The sequence below is a fragment of the Alosa alosa genome, chromosome 18, assembly GCF_017589495.1.
Source record: "Alosa alosa isolate M-15738 ecotype Scorff River chromosome 18, AALO_Geno_1.1, whole genome shotgun sequence".
Classification (NCBI taxonomy): Eukaryota; Metazoa; Chordata; class Actinopteri; order Clupeiformes; family Clupeidae; genus Alosa; species Alosa alosa.
The window spans coordinates 13,164,496-13,186,845 of NC_063206.1; the positions used below are offsets into that span (position 1 = coordinate 13,164,496).

Below are 22,350 nucleotides of genomic sequence, written 5' to 3' on the forward strand. Positions count from 1 at the left end.
TGATGTCTCATGTGTTCTTTTACAACATCCGTTCAATTGTATTTACTGTAAACTGAAATTACACTGTATCTGTTTCCTTTCGTCAATCCAAAATATGTATACTGTATGTCTACAACCCCATGTGTAGACCTTCCATCCTGTGGGCTCTGGTTAGCTGCCATAGGGCTACTTCAGCCACTGCTGAATTTTCTGCATTTTCTTTATTTGAATAAGGGACTGATACTATTTGCACTTCTGTGAATTACCTTCGGCCAATTTTCCTTTTCAGTTAAACGGAGATTCTGTATTTAGTTATACAGAATGTATTTAGTTATTTTTGTTTTTAGTTCTTTATTTTACATTCATACACTTACCTGGTACTTACTTACGTTCATATTTATACATTCATTCCTGGGTATATTCCATTTGCATTTATGCACACATTCACCTCAACGTTTATTCATATTTCCACAGACCCATTGTGATTGATATAAAAAATATACTGTTGGATCATTTGGGGAAAAAAACATAGACACACACGCATTATGCTATTTAGACATTTCTAATATTTGAAATGCATGCATTTGAAGGCTAAATGCACTAGGGCAAGGTAGCATCCTATCAGGGTTATCACTGCAAAACACTCACATACTCACACAATAAAACACACCCATATTGGCCAAACACAATGAAGACAGGAACTGCATCATTAGCATAGCGATGTAGTAGAACGTACACTGGAGTCATATCTGGCCAATGGTCAGTGTGGTCCAGGCGCATGCTGCTTGGTGGAACAAGGGCAACTTTGTGATGTTTCTCCTCGTGTCGGAGTACCATGGTTGAATATGCGCTCTGATTTGCATAATGAGTCTGGCAGTTTGGTGTTGCGGTCAAGCTGCAGGTTTAGGACTCCAGACACCCGGGCTCAAGGTCAGGTGGGGTGAGTGCTCTCTCCCTTCGCTACATGGTGTCAGAAGTGGAATGGCTTGCTGTGAGGCCATCGGAGGCGTGCCCATGTGTGAGCCGTATGACTCATATGAAAGACCTCCAGAATATGTTGACCCCTGTGTGAGGGCACCCTGGAATGGGATAAGTACGGCAGGTGGATATGTGAGGGACAGCAGTGTGCGCAGGGATGGATTACTGCACAGGGCCTACCGGGCCAAGGAGTCAGGGGGCCCTGAAGCCCAAGCCATTGCATGGGATCATTGCCTCAATATCAACACATCAGGATGTAGGCTATGAATCTGATTGAATATTGGCCATCCCCAAAATGCACCAGAATACAGGAAATCACATCAAATAAATTAAAAATGTCCCCCCACAACAATTAGTGGGGGGCCCTTAAAGATGAACTGAACTGATAGAATCAACATTGATAATCAACGTTGATTATGACAATTAAAAATAAATGACACTAAAAAATGTAATTAAAAAAATCAATACGTAGCCTTAAGCAACACCAAAATTGCGTTTGTTAGTATTAGAACGTTGCCAGTTTCAATAACATCACTGGCATGGTAGGACCTGAGAAGTTCTATAGGCAACAGCTGCAGCATATTATGTATACACGAAAATTAGTAATTTTAATGGCATGGGTTACACATTTGAGCCTGTGAGGGACAGGCCTGTAGTGTCTTGACTACCACTAGATGGGGGACGATCGGTTTCAGGCTCCAGCTCAACCTTCAGTAGGATCATTTGGGTGAAAATGACTGTGTGGGCGCTGCTGGAGCATGGACACTGGAATCTATCTGTTGCAAAGCAGTGGCGAAACGTAGGGAAAATGTTCGAGGAAGCCAAAGTGACGGGAAAAATATGTTTATTTATGTACAGTATGTGTTTATTTCGGGGGGTATACATTTTGTGCAATGTATAGCGGCACAACATAGGCTACTGTACAAAGTCAAAGTCAAAGTCTGCTTTATTGTCAATTTCTTCACATGTCAAGACATACAAAGAGATCGAAATTGCGTTTCCTACTATCCCACGGTGGAGACAAGACATATTTTACCAATTAGGTCCACAGACAAACATAACATTCAAGTAAACAATATAAAAAGTAAAAATAAGAAGGCACATACAATGAAGAAATAAGAGCAGCAAAAATTGGTAGAAATTGTGCAATTGTGCATACAGTAGACAGTCAATATAATAGTGCAAAAGTCAGGCCAATAAATGGCTGAGGTAGTTTTGTTTGACCTAAGTATGCAAGTGGCATAGTGGTGCAAGTTATGTAAGAGCAGCAGAAGTGTGTTCAGAAGTGTTCAGGACAACAGGACAACAACAACAAGTTGCAAGTGTGCAAGTGTACAAGTGGAGTAGTGCAAGTGGAGTAGTGCAAGGCAGCCACTGTGGGTCTAAAAGTCCAGGATGTTATGTAGCTGAGGGTGGAGGGGGGAGAGAGTTCAGGATCCTAACAGCCTGGTGTATGAAGCTGTTGGTGAGTCTGCGCAGGCTTCTGTACCTGTACCTCTTCCCAGAGGGCAGTAGATCAAACAAATTGTGAGCGGGGTGACTTGCATCACTCACAATTGTGGTCGCCTTGCGGGTGAGGTGGGAGGTGTAAATGTCCTTCAGGGAGGGGAGTGAAGCACCAATAATCCTTCCAGCTGTGTTCACTATGCGCTGCAGGGCTTTCCTGTTGTATTCAGTATACTGTAGACCTAGCCTACAGGTCATGTATAAAACTGGACGAGGGGCGCTTGAGACAGCAACACAGTGTTTTACAGTCTATGAGTGTTTCCAAGGAGTTTAGCTGCTAGCCCTTTCCTAGGTTGGATCGTATGGTAGCCTATCTAACACTGCCTATCTAACACTGGACCTCATCTGAGGCTACTTCGAGATATTATTCCAAAGGGGACAGATAGGCTACTGCACTTAAAACTTTAAAAGACTGAATGAACCTTCCCGGACTTTGTAATTGTGACCAGTGACTGCATTGGGTGAACGAAGCCGAAGTTGAAACTTAGGCTCCATGGCACATAGACTGTGGGCTCGCCCTTCTATGAATTGAAAAAGACTAGCTGCCCCACCGAGTTTGCGATAAAGTAAGCAAGAAAAGGGTTTTTTAAGTCAGGATATGGCGAGTCAATGGCATTTATTCATCCAAAGTTACAGACCAGTTTCCATAGTGCACATCTTATCAATAGTTTGAATGTCGTGTGTGTTTCTGCTCATTGACAAAATAGCGTTCAGTATGATTCATGCCCAATTAATTTCCCCTGTTAAAGTGTTCGCCTTTGTTTCACTAGGTTTCATTTTGTATGAGATTTTGTGATGTAGGCTAGCCTATGATAAACGGCTTATGGTCAATATGTAACTCAGCTAGGCCTAATGTTAGTTTCCTCAGCCATGTCAGCTAGCCTCAGACTCATTATCTGCTATGGCTGCTAGTGCTAGTGCGGAGTAGCTTACCATGCCAGTGACGTAGCCGATTGTTGAAATCCAACATGGCGGCGCCCGTGTAACAACAACAACACTTTCAACGTACAATTTTATCCCTTTTAATAAATTCAGCCATTTTAATCATTGTACCAATGAGAAGAAATAAAATACATCTGTTATATCACCTTAACTTCAAATTCCAGTTCAGTTCATCTTTAATACATCTGGGCCCAGGGGCCCGAAAGTTTATTATCCGTCCATGAGTGTGCGTGAAGCATACAAGGCACGCTTCTTGAAGGGGAGGGCAGGGTAACTGTCAGTTACTGTGATAACCTACCCTAATCAACCTAGTGACCAGGGTTGTGCAAAATTTCAGAATTGAATCGAAACAGGCTTTTACAGTAAATTCCAATTCAATTCTTGAATTGCCCTTGCATTTCAATTGAGGTAGCAAACAGGAAGCAGAATTGCAATTCGAATTTTGCACAACCCTGCTGTTGACAGAGGTCTGAATAACACGGGGCTTAAAAATAGCATGATAACCACAGACATTCCTTTATCCCTATCTGAGAACATAAAGTAACAGGAACACAGTTTATTCAGTATATCTCTAACTAACCTTACTCTAATCTAATCATAAGAAACATATGAACTCTCTCTCTCTCTCTCTCTCTCTCTCTCACTCTCTCTCTCTCTCTCTCTCTCTCACACACATACACTAGGGGTCGACCAATTATCGGCCTGGCCGATTATTAGGGCCGATATTTAGCATTTTTATAATAATTGGTATCGGTCATTTTTTCCACCGATAAGCCGATATTGAAATGGATAAAGAATGAAACGCGCTACTTTGTCTGTAAAGCGTCTCTCACTCCCTGAATTTGCTGCTCTGTGGTCAAGAGCATTGTCCCGCCCTCTACACCGACTGATTTGTTAGTTAGCACGAATGCAGCCAATCAGGATCGAAGACTGAACACAGGGCTTCAGCTGTAGCCTACGGAGCTATTTTTCGAAGCTAAGGAAGGTAGCCTACATTGCTGAAGTTGCAGTGAATCACAATCATCTACAGTGAAGTTACAAAAACACCACTTTGTAAGCTATTGTCTCTTTGATCCGGATCAATAATTATAGCACCCACTTCCTTCATTTAGCGAATTCCCGATTGATGCACGTTACTGATGCTGTTTACTAGTTATCCCACAAACTCGGGTGCTGCGCGTCGGGAGTTCTCTGCCTCCGCCTCGTTCGTTAATTGTGAAGAACGGAACACCTCGGCGGACATAGTACAGACAAGTCCTAAATTATGCGATAGCGAACGTCAAGAAGTCTAATTGCTCCTTTTTGAAACGGACTGTCCGTAATTTAATCCGACCTGAACAAAATCGCGTCCTGAGCTGGCTATTAACGTGCCTTTAGGCTCTCAAAAGTGTAGCTTATAGCCTACACATGGACACAAATTGCATGCTTAAATAGCCTAAGAACTATTTTAAAACTGTTTTGTTAAACTACCGTATTTTCCGGACTATAAGTCGCTCCTGAGTATAAGTCGCATCAGTCAAAAAATGCGTCATAAGCAGGAAAAAAACATATATAAGTCGCACCGGACTATAAGTCGCATTTATTTATAAATGTATTTCACAAAATCCAAAACCAAAAACAGAGACTATGTAACTGGATTATTGAGGCCAAAAAGATTAATGAAGATGATGGAGTGAAGGCAGCCAAGAGGAGGGCAGGAAGGTAATTGCAAAGCAAAAGATTCACTGAAAGAAAATGCCATGAGGTGCACCAAAATGTTACTGAAATGTGGAGAATACAATGCAATCAAGCATTTTGGGCGATGTGGAGTCACAAGCTGGCAGCAGATTAAATGCTCATGAGAGAGAAAAAGATGCAGTTTTAGACGTGACCAAAACAATAGGCCTATAGGCCCGACGGTAATTGTAAAGCAATTTACAAAAGATTCACTGAACAAAAATGCTGATATGATGCATGAAAATGTAGCTAAAAATGTGGTGAATACAATGCAATCAACCTTTTTTGGCGATGTGGAGTCACAAGCTGGCAGCAGATTAAATGCTCACGATAGAGAAAAAGACGGTTTTAAAAGGACGTCTGAGGCAAGCCATGGCAATAGGCCCGACGGTATTTGTAAAGCAATTTACAAAAGATTCACAGAACAAAAATGCTGATGTGGTACATGAAAATGTAGCTAAAAATGTGGAGAATGCAATGCAATCAAGCATTTTGGACGATGTGGAGATACAAGCTGGCAGCAGATTAAATGCTCGAGAGAGCATTCTTTATAGATCAGTGGAAAAGATCAAGGGGGCAGGCGAATTCCCGGAAGTAGAAGAATCGACGTAGGCTGGAGGGACCACCTCTCTGCTAACTCCCATATAAGCCCATTCATTCTAGGATTTTTTTGAAATACCATAACTTCATATAACAAATATCCTGTGCCGATATTGTAGCTTCTGTGTAATCCACATAAACACTACAAAGGCAAAACAGACTCACTACCTCGTCCGTAACGTTGGTTACCCGTAAGAAGAATGGTTAGCTTGTTCGGTTGGAGGGAAGCTAGCTTTGACGTAATCTCTCTTTCGCGCCGTAGGGAGATAACCGTATTGTTTGGATAAGAAGCTCAGTCCACCTTACTGTCTATGACGGTAACTCATAAGCAAAACCTAGCATACACGACCGTATGTTAAGGTAAAGCATTACACAGAGGCAACCTAATATTATTAAAATTAATAATACAATTAAAAAAAAAAACGGCACTAATCATTTCAGAGGTTTTCGATGGATTGACCGTAGGTCGGAAAAGTGGAAAGAAGATTAGCTTCAAGACTATAACTTTTTTGTTTTGTTTTAGCATGACTGTTTTTGAAGATGATCATGTATGGTAGCTTCAACATTAACACGACTTGGTGAGGATGATATTAATAATAATACATAAATAAATGTTTAACTTTGATGACTTTGAAGGCGAAGGAAGTGTGAGAAGAATTTCTGTGTATCGATCATATGAGTTACAAGATTCAGTTCTATGGCTAACGTGACGAAGTTAAGTGTGAGTCTGCGCAGTACTGGGGGACAAATAGAATCGTTCTATTTGACTCAGTGCCCTGCCATTGAAAACGACGGAGTCTGTTCATCCATTTCTTTTACTGTCTATGGGAAAGATATCTATGGTAGTGAAGCAAAACGAAAAGTTGGTGAAGCTGTCTGATTCACTGTAATTCTCCGTTCCACCGCGGGTGACGATGGCGCTGTTGTCACTCATAGAATTGATTTCAGGAAAACAGTTCGTGTTAGAGACTGTATTTCTGTTTCAAAGGAGTAAAATTGGGATTATTATAAGATTTTTTTTGTGTTTTGTTTTTTATTTTTTTTTGGTGAAGCACTGCTTCACCTGTAGTCTTATAGAAGCCTCCTCTGACACACACAAATCTGTTCTTTTATACCATGTAATGCCAGTAGCATTGTTATCAGACTGTACATGCCTGATATGAACACATACTGTATAACACTACACACAGCACTGTCCTTCTCCCACCCGATTTGTAAATGACAACACAGTCATAATAAAGAGAGAGAGAGAGATGGAGAGAGAGAGAGAGAGAGAGAGAGAGACCTGCTTTCACATCAGTCATCAAAGTCACCAAACTTGTTTGTCCACCAGTCAGCCTGTTACTGATCTGTCCCCGATACCTTCAGTCAGCCTGCCAGACCAGCTGCAACAACATCAGACAACAGGTAAAATTATTAACATGTACTGTATGCCCCTGATCAACAGCATTACACAGTGCAATATCTGGGCATGCACTGACAATGTCAGATATTTCTAATACAGTATTTAGGCTATGCAATGTAGCAGGCAGGTCAGCATAGTTGATCTGTTGACTGTTTGTAGGTGTATATCTCGTATAGGCAGAGAAAAGCTGTTGATCTCAAACACTGTCTACTTAATAAACAGAGTCATTGTGAAGGAATTGATTAAATAGACAGATATGGAAGGTTTGAAAAGTGATTTTTAGTATTTTTAGTATTTTCAAAATACAAAAATACAGTATTTTATTTTGATACATGGCATGGCTACTGTATATTGTACACAGTTTTGTATTATGTACTTTGTGTCACTTCAAATTAGGGTTTGATATTTAAAAAAAAAAAAACAATTTGATGTATTTTTGCCCATGCCTGAGAAGTACTGCATTTTTTTTAAAAGAAGCAATTTTTTGTTTTGCTTTTATTTTTCTTTACTGTATCACACTTTGTTTTGTACAGTATGTGTATATAAATATTGACCACACATATGTATGAATTAAAAATCATTGTCTATTCATTCATTTTGTCTATTTTTAAATCTATTTTCCCCCTTAATCTGTAGTCAAATCTCTTTCTTTCGTTCTCAGGCAGAGCTTCAGGAACCTGTGTGACGATGACATTCCAGGGACTTTTAGCTGTGTGGACTCTCTGTCTGGTTTGTGTGAGAGGCTGGGAGGCTCCATGGTTCTGTCATGGAAACAACTGCCCTGAGTTCACAGTTGTTCATACCAATGAGGTAAAATTGTTCACAATCACAATAACCAGTAGAGGACAATCTGAATCTGGGCTTTTGACTTTGCCTGTGCTGTGTTTCATAGGCTCTTATGAAATAATAACATGTGTAATGTGTGGGCCATTGTTTTTACACCTTGACCTGTGAAATTGGCATAAAGATGGTATGCATTTCTTGTTTTCAAACAAGGACTTCGAAGAACGCTTCTACAGCGCTTCTCATTGGATCACTGTAGACGTCGCCATCCCTAACAAAGAGGAAGTTACAAAGGCACTTTGGACACTCTATTATTACAGCAAAGGAGAAAATGAAGAAAGTAAGAGTTATCTGTTTGAATCATATTATTGAACACTATTTTCCTGTCTTTCCTAGGGTTTGTGGTGATATGCAATATGTTCCGACATTTTGAAATGAGTGATATGTATAAGTATATCTACTTTTTTGATCCCGTGAGGGAAATTTGGTCTCTGCATTTAACCCAATCGGTGAATTAGTGAAACACAAACAGCACACAGTGAGGTGAAGCACACACTAATCCCAGCGCAGTGAGCTGCCTGCTACAACGGCGGCGCTCGGGGAGCAGTGAGGGGTTAGGTGCCTTGCTCAAGGGCACTTCAGCAGCGGCCCACTGGTCGGGGCTCGAACCGGCAACCCTCCGGTTACAAGTCCAGAGTGCTAACCAGTGGGCCACGGCTGCCCTGGTTAGAACTGGCCTGGTTATGAAACTGTCCCTTTGCTGTATTTGAACAGAGGCCAATGTAGACCTGCCCTGGCCTAGCATTATCCTAATGGAGGGGGATGGTGATGAGAAACATGGGTCTGTGTCCTGGCCAGTTCCTCCAGGGACCCATCTGCCCAAACCTAGCAATGCCACCATCAAGGAGACGGACATACCTGCTGGCACAGTTTATGTCAGGTAAGAGTCTTCTCCCAGGAACTAGTCTATATAGCTACCTGTCTACCTATCTATCTATCTATCTATCTATCTATCTATCTATCTATCTATCTGTCTATCTATCTATCTATCTATCTATGTTTGAGTGTTTTTCCATTCACTAATGCAGACCTTATCAACACTGTCACCTCACGTTTTCCTTCCTCTCCCCTATTCTGTCTTGCTCTTGATTAGGAGCTTTGGTGGGGTGGCATCTGAAGCTGATGCCTATGATAATGTAGATCAGCTGAAGGCTTCTCTTGAGGCTGCAGGGAAGAGTTTCAACCCAGATAGGTTTGTGGCAGCTGGGTATGACCCCCCTTTACGAGTGATCAACAGACACAATGAGGTCTGGCTCTTTGCTGACTAGAGCCCTATAAATTCAAACGTGCATTATGCAGTTTCCTCTTAAGAATTTTAGCCAATAATGTGATAACGCATTTACGTGGATACTAATAAGTTGTGTGTAGATAACAATTGTGAGTGAATAAAACAATTGTAGCAGGCCTAAAATGTTAGGCAAGGAAAGGTAAAGAAACAAGGCTTCAACGTAAGGTTAATCTACCTGTTTGTGGTATGTGTATGCTACTGTAAATATAGCACTGTCATTCCACATATAAGTTATCTAAAAGGAACACTCTAGTTATAGTAGTGGTTTCTTCATATTAGCATTGCCAGTCATGCTGACTTACTATGATGTTCATTATGGATAATAAAATACATCTCCTTGAAATTATGTCTCATGTGTTCTTTTAAACCGTTTTTCTTGATCGCTTTAATGCTTGTCAAATCTGACATTATGTTTTCAAAACAATTAACACACAGGTCTAAACAGAAGCACTCTGGCCAAAATGCCATATTGCAAAAGACTGTAACACTCAACACATTTAAAACATGCAGCAAAAGCAAATTTTGCTTTTAAACAACACATAGTCAAATCACTGTGCGATTTCAATCAATCCTTACACACTGGACAACAAAATGCAGAACATACTGTTGTTCTCAAAATGTGGAGTTTCAGCCTTCATTTTTGCTATGTCTGTGCCATTTCTTTCTCATTTGTCTGATATCAGAAAACTGTGAAAAGACTAAATCTATTAAATAAAAATTAATTGAATTCATTCCTCCCAAGACGTTATTGACATGTACTGTAAGACCTAGGCTACAGTAAGCACCTAAAAGCTACACAAAACAAATTTCATTGAACTACAACTTGTCAAATTCTTCATTGAAATAGACCTACAGTAAACATCTGGACTTGCTTTTGTACTGTTTTCTTCACCAAATCGGTAATACAGTACTCTCTCTAAATGTACCTTAGATCCATATAGGCTTCTTGCAAATAGCAACACAGAACAGAGATGGGCTCAATCCCAAAGTCCGGACTCACAGACTCATGGATTTTGCTGCGCATTCTTGCGAAATTCGTAAGGGCTTATAAGGCTGTCCCAATGTCGCATTTCAAAGAGCTTGAGGGTTTGAGTAGGCCTACACACTTTCGGAGCCCTTTCCGTGAGTCTGCATCAGTGCAGACTTCAGTTCAACGCATTGCAACATTTACCACAGAGACCACAGGGAAGTCGAAATAATGTGGAATCAGGCAGCTGTCTCCTGTGCCTTGGCCGTGTGAAAAGCAACAAACTTAAAATTAAAATTCCCAAACTGGCAATCTTTGTTATGAAACGTCACCAAGGTAATATGTGATCTCGTGAAGTGCTATCCCAAACCTACCTATCTGAGCTCATGTGGCCTCACACACTTAGTCACATAGCACACTTACTCGCTTAGCACCTGAGATCAATTACGTAAATCTGTGAGTCTTTAGTCATTAGTCCTTAGGGCTCACTTTGCGATTGAGCCATCGTATCTCTTGTGGATAATGAATGATTTCTGATTGAAGATTTGAGCAAAGGAGTTTTACACAGGTGGATCAGAGATTCAGACTTATGCAAGGAATCTCTACTCTAAATAGTTTTCCTTTTGTGTAGCGCAGGGAAACCAATAGAGTTTGGGGTCTATGAATGACATCTGTGTTAACTGTTTTGCAAAAGGGTGTGAGACATGCAAAGAAGCTGTTAATGAAGACCAAGTGGAACCCAGTTTCTTCAAGCAGGTCAAAGCAATCGAAAAAACTGTAAATGTGCCTTAGATCCATACTGGCAAATAGCAACTCAGAGCAGACATGGTATCTCTTATGGATAATGACTGGTTGCTGGTTGAAGAATTGGGCAAAGGAGATTCACACATTGACATTACAAGTTTATAATTTTGCAAGCAATATCTATTAGCTGTGAGCAAATGTTTTGTTTCACACAGTTCATCCAGTGAAGTTTAGAGTCTTTGTATGAGAACTGTGGTAAATGTTTTGAATAAGGATGTGAAACGTTAAACCAATGAAAATGTGGTAAATAATTTGCCAAAGACGACTTCTAAGCCAAGAAGGTGAAGATCAAAATCCAGTGGATCACAGTTTATTTACTGGAACCGCATAAGCAATCGAGAAAAACTGCAACACCCATTGAAATGTGTTTACTGTAAATCGAAAATAAAAGGAATTTAAAGGGCGTCAGGTGTGGCCCAGATGCCAGATAGCTTAGTTATTATGTCACTGCCCAAGGGGACATCAACATCGAGGTGTGTCCTTACTCACGAGAACTGTGTTAAATCTTTTGAATATAGATGTAAAATGTGTTCAACCAATGAAAATGTGTTAAATAATTTGCAAAAGATGACTTCTGCTGAAAATCCACTGGATCCCAGTTTCATTGACTGCATCTAAGCAATCGAGAAAAGCTGTGACATCTGTTCAAATGTGTTTACTGTAAATCGAAAATAAAAAAGAATTTAAAGGGAATCAGGTGTGGCCCAGATGCCAGATAGCTTACAGTGTATGTCACTGCCCAAGGAGACATCAACATCGAGGTTAACATAATGTCCTTTCTGACCTTAGTTTGGTAGCAGTAAACCAGCAAAAAGGCTTCATAAAGGACTTTTAGAGAGATGACTGTCTCAGTTGATTGTTATATGACCCCAGCCCTTCCAGTCAGGACGTGACGTGCAACTTTAAATTCATCCACCTCACTTTAAATCCTTAGTTGGTCCAGTATCTTTCCCTGCAACTTGTAATGTTGTTTTACTTCATTATCCCATCTCACAACTGGAAGGTTTGTATCAATATGTTGTGTCTAGGAAGGAAAGATAATGTAAGGGTGGTTGGTAAATGGGGGGTTGTAGGGTGACTGTACTGTGTGTGTGTAATTGTCAGAGGCGGACAGAGTACACAGCTTCATTACTTGAGTAAAAGTACAGATACCCTTTGCTAAATTTTACTCAAGTACAAGTAAAAGTACAACAGTCAGATGTCTACTTAAGTAAAAGTACTGAAGTACTTGTTTTTAAAAGTACTTGAGTATCAAGAGTACAAGAGTAGCCTACATTTTCTAAATATTGCATTACTACTGCCACAGTTATCACATTTATGTACAGAAATGTCCTACATGGAGTTATGAAAAAGGTTAATGTTAATACCTGGGCAGTATTTCTAATACACGTATTTAAAATACGTATTTCAAATGCAAAATACTATTTTGTAATTGAAACACTTGAAGCAAAAACTATCATTAACTTGTTCAGAAAATTGAAAAAGTCTGGCGAGGTGGGGCCACGGGTTGGCACATTTCCGGGATGGACCTGCTGCGTCTTCATCCATTGTTTCGTCCATGGTTTCGTCTCTTATCTAAATCTGACCATGGAGTTGACTTTGGCGGAAAGCTGAAGGTGATTGCTGATAGGCTGTCCCAATCAGTGGAGCCTGCACAATCCAATCACGTTTGAGAGGGAAACAACAAATTGAGGGTTTTCCGAGATTTTTTGTTTTTTCTTTAGAAGTAGTAACAGGTACTCACGGTTATGGATAGAAATGTAGTGGAGTAAAGAGTACAATATTTGCCTCTCAAATGTACTTGAGTAAAGTCACGAGTACTCCCCAAAAATGATACTCGAGTAAAGTACAGATCCCTCAAAATTGTACTCAAGTACTGTACTCAAGTAAATGTACTCCGTTACTGTCCGGCTCTGGTAATTGTGTGTGTGTGTGTGTGTGTGTGTGTTGTTCTTTTGTGTGGAAACGTAGAGAAGGCCAGGGATGCTGTTACTTCATAAACGGAGTGCTGTGTCTTCACATTGCACAGAGAGAGAAACTGGGTCAGCCCACCAGAGACTGCATGTCACTGTGACTGATCTGGAGTCAGCTTAATTAGTCTCTGGTCCCCTCATCTATCTATCTATCTCTCTCTCTCTCTCTCTCTCTCTCTCTCTCTCTCTCTCTCTCAGAGAAATCTGATGAACCTGCACTTTCATTGTGGTGTACCCTGCATAGTGGTATAATTTATCCTCAGTGATTCCATGAGCCCCTCAAATTGGAACAGTTACCAGACCTGTGGGAGACAATTGTATTCATCCATGTCATGCACAAACATATTCAATAATACCCTTAACATATCCCCCACACACATGCAAACACACACACTCACCCTCATGCACACGGACACACAGACACACACACACACAAGAATGCACGCAAACACACACCACACACACACGCATACGCATGCATGTACACACACGCATTCATGTACAAAGACACACACCCAGACGCATAAAACAAATATGCATGAAGCTGACAAACAGGACTTGGTATGCCAGGTATGCCTCCTTTGCAACCACAGTCTTCCATCTGGGACTTCTTATCACTGTTTTAATGGACATTTCACAGAGCAGAGTCTCACATTTGGGATGGTGTTGTTTCACTGGCCACACTTATGTGTTTGTGTTAGATTTATTGTTTTATTAATCACAACCCTGACCTGTAAACATTTTTGGTGTCCTAGAGACCACATGGGTGATGTTCTATTAGGTGAAATTATCTATGCTTGGCTGAAATAATAGACGTCAGAGGGATTGTGTAATATAAAAATCCTACCACTAGATGGCAGCTGTGAGTTTTTGTAAAGTTAGATTCCTTGAGACTGTATTGAGAAATTGGTCTGAATGTGTGCATAGAATGGGAGATATTTTTCTCTTAAAGTCTTAAGTTATGCAAGTTACTACAGGTGTATAAGATAGGAGTAGTGTTACAAATATATTTTTCCAATATTACACACTTCCAAACAATGGTTTCAAAGTCAGTGATCCACCTGGGGGGAATTCAGTTTGTGAAATTCAATTCTGTTATATTAATATAGTGTGTAACAGTATATCTCAAGGCACTTTATAAGACCCAGACCCAGCTTGATTTTGAACCTTGACCCCCTCCCCTGTGTTATGTCCATAAGGCTCTTTGTGGTCAACCCAGTTCAGCAGTAGTGAAGTGTGTAGGCAGTGCCGACACCGGTGAGAACAAGGTGGAACTCAACGGTCCAACTTAGTTCTCTACAGAAGCCACATCTCTCCGCAGACGCCTCACACCCTCCCATGGAGTTTCTATGGAGACATTTCCTCAGCAGCAAGCCAGACATGTTTGTCAGGAGGAATATAATTACATTCCTACCAAATGGCCACCTGTGATAATGGCCAGTGTTCTTTCCCTGAGTCAGTGAGCGAGAGCTTCAGAATGCTCCACTGTTGCTGCTGTTATGTTCTCGTCAAAGTGCGTCACAGTTTGACAGAGACGAGAACATTGCACAGGTTTGACATTTGAATGACTCTTTTCTATCTGAGCTACTGGCCAAGAGTTCGGAAGAGGAAGGGCTATTACCATGTCTCAATTCCTGCCACCCAGACCACACACCCCCACCATCACAACCATCAGACACACACACACACACACACACACACACACACACACACACACACACACACACACACAGAGAGACACTAAGACACAAACACACAGAGAGAGAGAAACTAAGACACACACACACACATAAACACAGAGAGAGAGAGACACACACACACACACACACACACACACACACACACACACACACACACACACACTACCTCTAGGACTCCAATAAAAAAAAAATAAAAAATAAAAAAAACATATTAAAGATATCAGACAGTGACCTGATTGATCTGGACCCCTTTGACAGCTCCAACATTACATCACCACACGTCTACTTTGATCTGACATGTGAATCAAATCTGTCATAGACACAATTCATTCTGTGGCTGGTAATTTTGGGATGTCACTCAGAAGTGGATACTCACATGCACATTCAAAATCCAGTCCCAATAGCCAATTAATGACCTCCAGTTGTGTTGTCATCTTATGGAACATCAGAATACCCAGGCCATCTGAGTCTCGGACAGCCTCCAGTAGCCTCAACCTGCCCCCCTTCCACTGCAGGGTTGTGCAAAATTCCAGAATTGAATTGAAACATACAGTAGCTCTTAAATTCCAAGCAGAAGCAGAATTGCAATTCAAATTTTGCACAACCCTGTTCCACTGACATCAAGCCCACCATACCAACTGAGTGCCAAATATTTTCCTCAAACATGTTTTTTCCCCTTATATAATACAATAATGTGAAATAAACATATTTGATAACATGCTAAAATAATTGGATAGGAATACAACAAGTGATGATATACAACTTTCTAAGCAAAATTACGGGGCAATGTTAATGACTAATGTTGTTCAGGTTTTTCCCCACTGATTTTGAGCTATAGATTTTTACTGAGAGAACTCATAAGTTGGTCACGATGATCCGATCAGAACACATGTAACTGGTCAAGTGCTTGCCCGGCGTCTGCAACATTGTTCAAAACTTGCCCTGTGTACCATCACCGTGAGGATAGTTGAGATTCTGCACACGTAGGTAAAATTTGCCTGGGCAGCCACACTGTCTAATGACCTGCTCTGCACTTAGCTGGAGGGATCGAGCCAAACTCTGGAGGCTGCCGCATGGAGTTTGGCCTGGCCTGTGTTGGATGATACACTCTGCCTGCTTGCCTGCCTTCCCTGTTATTGCTCTGTGGCCAAGGGCTTGTTCTCGAGCAAGGCGCTCTAGGGAAGCCGCCTTATCAGGAACTGGCAAGCCTGCAAGGCACCGCATTGGCTCTCTGCAGCCAGTAATGATGTTTGAGGAGAGAGAGGATTTTCAGTGGAGCTGCCACCACCAGCTCCATGGTGCCACACCCCCATTTGCGGTCCAGGGTCTTGGAAAGTCATCATCTCAGCTTGCAGTCTCATAAGACTTCTGTGGCAAAGAGATACCTGACTGTTGATATATGATTACAGATTTTTTTTTATTTAAACACTGAAATCAAAAATATTCCTGTAAGCAATCGAAATTATTCCAATTACTGTAACATAATTTTGGTCCCCAAAGAAAGTTTACACCAACAATGGACACTACGTTGTTCTAACACTGTGCCTAATAATCCATTTTAGTGTGTAAGCATTCAGAAGAAAACTAAATAGTAAGGAGATATTAAATGGATCCTATCACTCAAGGCCAAAAAAAGTTGAGAAATGTCATCTATGAAAACTTACTCAACTAGATGTGGAACAGTGTTGCCTGGTCATTACCTCCACTGTCCCCAGAAGACCAACTGAAAAAGTATGCTTTGCCCTGTGCAATCAGTAATCAGTACAGTGGCATTCACCCAGAAGATAGTTAATTTAAGCTTTTTAAAAATACAGCTAGGCTATTCAACTCAATGTTCGTGTTAGTTTTAAGAAGTATAACAATTGTGTTCTCCAGGTATACCCAAATGTCAGCATGAACTGCATCACTTTCTCTCCGTTAAACACACACACACACACACACAAACACACACACACACACTCTCTCAGAAAAACACACACTCAGCCCCGAAGCGAGAGCCATGTTTTCATTCTGTATTATAAGCTTTTATGAATGTATTATATATGATGGCTCATAGGACTGAGCAGCTCATCCTACCCCAGGGGTGTCTCCACCATTCTCGTCTGATCCGTCTGGATTCAGAATGTGTGTGGCTCTACACGCTGTCTGTTCCGCTTACCTTGATTTCATGTGATACGGAGCAACATTTCCCGTTAGGGTCCCAAAATTTTAGCCCCTGAATTATATAGATCATAGATTTTTTTTTTAAAAGGAGATGTTAAGGATTTTCTTTTTTGACATGTGGAGTCATAAATATTTCTTTGGATTTCATTAATGTTTCATGTGTGTGCGTGTATGCTCAAAAGAAACTGTAGAGTATTTTCTAAAACTTGTAAAACAGTCGCAACCTCTCATACAAGTTTGTGTGTGTGTGTGTGTGTGTGTGTGCATATGTGTAAGCTTGTGTGCGTGCGTGTGTGTGTGTGTGTGCATGCGTATGCGTGTGTGCGTGTGTGTGTGTGTGTGCATGCGTATGTCTGTGTGTGTGCGTGTATGTGCGTGTGTGCTTGTGTGTTTGCGCGGATGTGTGTGTGTGTGTGTGTGTGTGTGCATGCGTATGTGTGTGCGTGTATGTGCATGTGTGTTTGCTCGCGTGTGTGTGTGTGTGTGCGTGTATGTGTATGTACTTTGCATGTCTTGTGTGTGTATATGTGTGCATGTTCATCCTATCTCACCATTTCATACAATGTCTATTCACGCGCTTTTGTTACAGGAAGAGTTATTTTTGCTGCATTGTGTAGTGTTGTCTGTTCAGCAGAGATAGTGTGAACTGTCTCGTGTCTCCAGTTAGTCCTCTGAAACCACATCCTCAGGCAGAGAAACCCGTCACTGTGAAACTTATGCCCCCATCACAACATAGACCTGCGGGCTATTTGTGGTCCTGATGCAACTCACAAACAATCCATGCTGCTTAAAGGAGAAATCCGTAGAGTTTTCACATACTGTAGATCTCCATTTCTCAAGGTCACGAGTACCATTGGTACGAGAAAAATACCCTAAAATAATTGGTTTTACCGAGCTCGAGTTGCCACAGCTAGCAGCTAACGCAGCCAGGCAGCTACAGTGCTACACTCTGAGGACATGTACATGGGAGGCCACGGACATGCCCCCAGAGTGAGGTGCTGTAGCACCTTTTCACAACACTGCTTAGCCTTGGACATGCCATGAAGTGAATGTAGTGCTGATGTGCATGTAATGCAACCAATCATCAATGTGATGACAGACATGGGTCTTACAATGAAAATGGGTGGCTGACAGCCTACAGAAAGGAGTTGGAGAGTTACAACAGCAGAGAACAAAAGTGGTATGCCACATGAAAGGTCAAACCTTTGCTAAATTTGGCCAATTCAGCTGTTTGAAAGCCAAAAACACAGAGTTAAACAGAGTCAAAAGATTCCCATCACTATGTAAGGTCTACTGGATCAATGTACAGTTAGCATAGCGGTCATATAGGAATTGTCAAAGTTCTTTTTATTTTATTTATTTTTCCCCCATTATCAACTTCCTGAGTTTTTGGTCAATGATTCCCGGGACACCGAAATACCTGGGCACATGAAACTTGGTGGGCATGTTGCATTTTACATTTCCCACTTTTATGTGAGAGATGACCGGGGGTTGGAGCTGGAGAGCTTATGTCCCTTTTCAGGCCACTCTGGCTCTGGCCTCTGGGGCTGCCCAACACGACAAGGCCATCAGATGTCGGACCTCATGCGGCTCAGTCTGACAGAAAAGCTCTGCAGTCACTTACAGTGGGCCCCACTGATCTGAAAGCCAGGGGAGTGCATGGGCCTGATGACATGCTAGCCATTAATTCACCACTGCTGTGGCCAGCAGTCTGCCTACCCTGCACTTTAGCCCTGTGAAGCTGAGAAGTGGACATGGCACTTTTCTTTCAATTATTATTTTTTATCAACAATTTGTTCTCCTTTTGCTCACATCTAAGGTCCCAAGGTAAAAGTATCCTGTCAACTGAAAAATAAAATGTTTAAGCACTCTCTCTCTGGCATCAGGTGTTGTAAAGCTAATGCATGGTTTTGAAACTATCTCTGCATGTCAGATTGGGTCTAGTATCTATTCCACTCCAGTCTCTGGTTCTTTGGTCTGCGTTTAATTCACATTTACTAAAGGGTTACGAGGGCATTTATTTTTTACAATCTTGCTCTTTTATTATTCTGGATTGTTACGACCCTTAGACCCTGCCCTGTTGTTTTGTCTCTCTCTCCCTCTCTCTCACGCGCTATCCATTAAGCAGGTAATGGTGGTCAAGTGCGTCTGATTGACAGGGGTATAAAACTCCTGCGACCACAACAGCTCACAGTTGCTCACTCCTCCCGGCGTTTGGCTTTCTTTGTCTTGTAGTTATTAAACCCCTAGACTAACTTTTGGTTCCTTTCATACTGACTTGCACACTACTGTGTCTTGTAGTCTATGTAGTCTTTGTTAATATTACTTTTATTATTTCATAAATTCACTTGATTATTTTGAGATCTGCGTGTGGCCTTCCCGTTCATGTTTCGTGCGTTGAGCCAGCATGTGACACTACAAATCAATTTTATTATAGAGGGTTTAAAGTCTACAGTATATTTTGCCCCAAGTCCACAAGTCTAAATCAGTGAGTCCAGTCTGCTGTGAAGAAAAATAAACATGGCTTAAACTCCACACATCAAAATACACTTATAGCACAAGTATTTTTATTGCAGTGATTTTTGATCAGATTAAATCATTGAAATCTCTTTGTTTTGAGTCCCCAAACTGTGTCTGCTCAGGACAGGAATCAACAGCTTTGCTATCTGGTCAGCTGCATGCAGCTGAACTTGATTCACCCAGTGGCTATCACTTGGCTCTCTGCCTGGAGTGATCAGCAAAACACTAGGCCCAAACTGCTGGATAATAAGGCTGATTTTGTGTGTGATTGAAGCCTCCAGAGAGACACAAATGTTGTTCAGAATCTCTGGCTAGAAATTATGAGCTCTCCTGGTCCTGCTATGGTGGTAGGTATGTAGTGAACCACATGCCAAACCCATCCATCTTTCCCCATCAGCTGAATGGCTGTAGGGACATTCTCTAACCTATATGGACTATATGCATTAGAATGCAGATGTTATTCCTAACAGCCATACAAGTGAGTCGAGGGTTGATTTATTGTGCAGTATATATTATGTGCAATTTAACAAAAGTGTTTCATCCTGTCAGTGAAAGAAGCATGAATATTTGCCTCATTGACAAATACTGCTAAATAGGGAGTGAGCACATCTAATTGACCTTGCTATGACGATAATAGCATTTCACTGCTTTGTGATAGTTGAAATATATACAATCTCAAAACAATCCCAGTGCAGAGCTGTGTGTAATGCTACTCAATAAATTTACACTGGATTTGACTGCATGGCAATCCTTTACACAGTGTGCAGGTATTTCCATACACACAGGTCTCTCTTGAAAATTAGATTTTATCTCAATGGGATTTACCTGATTAAATAAAGAATTTTGACCTGACCTGGAAGCACTGGACCCCACAGACCCCCTAAAGCCCCCCTCCAGACGCCCCCCACCACCACCACCACCACCACACATCCTCTACTTGACAGTCCGTCGCTGAGCTTCTTCCAAGGACACAGGGCTGTCCAGATGCATCACGCTCACCGGCCACCCTCAGGGCCCCATCTAGTTTCATACAGTTTGGTTGGTCGGTCAGTGGTGGAGAAAAAGTCTTTGGGGGACACAACTCTTAAAAAAAAAAAAAAGAAGTTATTTTCTTGGTGCCATCTACCTTCTACTGTATATGTTTTTTAACTGGTTTACCCTGCCTGCCCTCTTATTGAAATCAAGGGGAGGGGGAGCAGGGAAGTGAAGATCCACAGTGATTTTTGTGGAGAATTTAATAAATGGGAAAATGACTGTTCCATTGTAGGCCTCGGCCACATCTGTGCGTGATTGGAATCTCAATTTCCTGCAAATCTGGACGCCCTTCATGGGTGTCTGTGTCATCAGAGTGAAGCCTTGTATTTTTTCCATTCTCTTGTCTTTTCGTATTTTGCCTCAATATTATATTTTCATTGTCATGGTACAGACATGGAGAAGTCAAAACACATGGGCAGTAATGCAGTATAACAACAACAAAATCATATGATATTATAACAAATCCAGCTTGACCTCTTTTGAGTCCTTTCTACACCACTATATCAGCTTTCTGTAGGCACTGTATATGGATGACGATAAATAAAAATAAATAAACACTCTTGAAAACACATGATATAGCAGGCCGTCATAGTAGTGCAATGATTATGTTTGATGGGGATTAAGAAATGAGTTTGCCCACACTGACTGGGATCATGAAGACAGATGTTAACCAGGGACACATACAACCATAGACTGTATGTATATATCCAACTAACCCCCCAACAACCATCTCTCCCATCCCAAGCACATCAAAAGATATGAAATACATATCTCCCTCATCAGCATATTGCATCCCTTCCTATGTACCCACACAAACGACCAAACACACACACACACACACACACACACACAGACAGCCTAACAACCTTAAGTAAGTGAAACCCCATTGGACAGATGGGCATGGTTGCCACTGATGGGGTTTTGCTCAAGTTAATGCTGTTTAGGAGGATTAGTGCTGGAAGAGGTGCTGAGGAGAGTCCATGTCTGCCTCCAGAGCAACCAGTCACATCGCCACACACTAGCCAGGATTAGCCACTCCACACCCTCTCCTGCTGACGACAACAACGATGATGATGATGATGATGCTTGCAAAGCTTCTGTTGGAGCCATCACGCCACGCCAGCTTTGGAGGTTGAAAGAGTAAGGACTTAGATGGACTCAGATGGTTGGATGACCGATGTGTGCACTGGCCCTCTGTGTCCAGGAGCAGCAGAGGTCATAATCCACTTTTCTCCATAGGCATATGAGTCATACCAGCCTGCCACCAGATGACATCTGTCTGCCTCCTGCGCTCACCCCTCTCTCTCTCTCTCTGCTTTCAGTTTAGGCCATTCTTACTGGATGGCTTCATGGATTAATTTAGGAAGGGGCCTCTCTGTTCCCAAGGAGAAATAAAGAAGGAGTAATTTAACGACATTAGGAGGTAGAAAGTGAGTGCACTAACTGTCTAGAAAAAATTGCGGTCTGCGCTGCAGCATGCACTCATATATAACTGACTGTGCTTATGAGGGATTACTATTAAGGCTTAACACCATAGAAATAACATAGATAAACTTTACACACACACACAAACTTTATTATGTGTGTGTGTATGTGTGTGTCTGAGCAAATGCTGCATACTTAGTCTCTGCTTTCGACCTGTGTCCCCACTTCTGTTTACTGTGGACACAGATTGTAATATCGCACCACTCTGTTGACATCAGACCTGAGGGTGTAACACCAGAGGGATTGGATTCTGTGAAGATCGATGGTGCTGTCTACCAGGCTATATTTACACCAGCTGTTTAAAAGAAATAAAGGAATACAATTGTTCATGTCTAAGACATATATAGCTGTCACAGCCGCTCAGAACCAATCCAACCCTCCATCTTAGTCTTATTTATCCCAGTCCCATTCATTTTCCTTTTTCATTTGAAAAGGTTGTATGAGGG

At 41.5% G+C, this 22,350-nt stretch overlaps 1 protein-coding gene across 1 annotated transcript; it reads left to right on the forward strand.

Annotated features, from left to right (window-relative positions):
• Window positions 1–7,043: 7,043 nt before the first annotated feature.
• soul2 (heme-binding protein soul2) lies at window positions 7,044–9,600 on the forward strand. Its single transcript, XM_048269956.1, has 5 exons — window positions 7,044–7,128; window positions 7,788–7,936; window positions 8,123–8,249; window positions 8,684–8,849; window positions 9,063–9,600. Exons 2-5 carry the CDS (start codon window positions 7,814–7,816, stop codon window positions 9,235–9,237), a joined length of 591 nt encoding a protein of 196 aa, XP_048125913.1. The 5' UTR covers window positions 7,044–7,128; window positions 7,788–7,813; the 3' UTR covers window positions 9,238–9,600.
• The last annotated feature ends 12,750 nt before the right edge of the window (window positions 9,601–22,350 follow it).

Excerpts from the sequence above, each read along its gene's own strand:
- soul2 (XM_048269956.1), top strand. The coding sequence starts at position 7,814 with ATGACATTCCAGGGACTTTTAGCTGTGTGGACTCTCTGTCTGGTTTGT. Across the intron at positions 7,937-8,122 it reads CAGTTGTTCATACCAATGAG|GACTTCGAAGAACGCTTCTA; the intron begins GTAAAATTGTTC and ends TTTTCAAACAAG. Across the intron at positions 8,850-9,062 it reads GCTGGCACAGTTTATGTCAG|GAGCTTTGGTGGGGTGGCAT; the intron begins GTAAGAGTCTTC and ends GCTCTTGATTAG.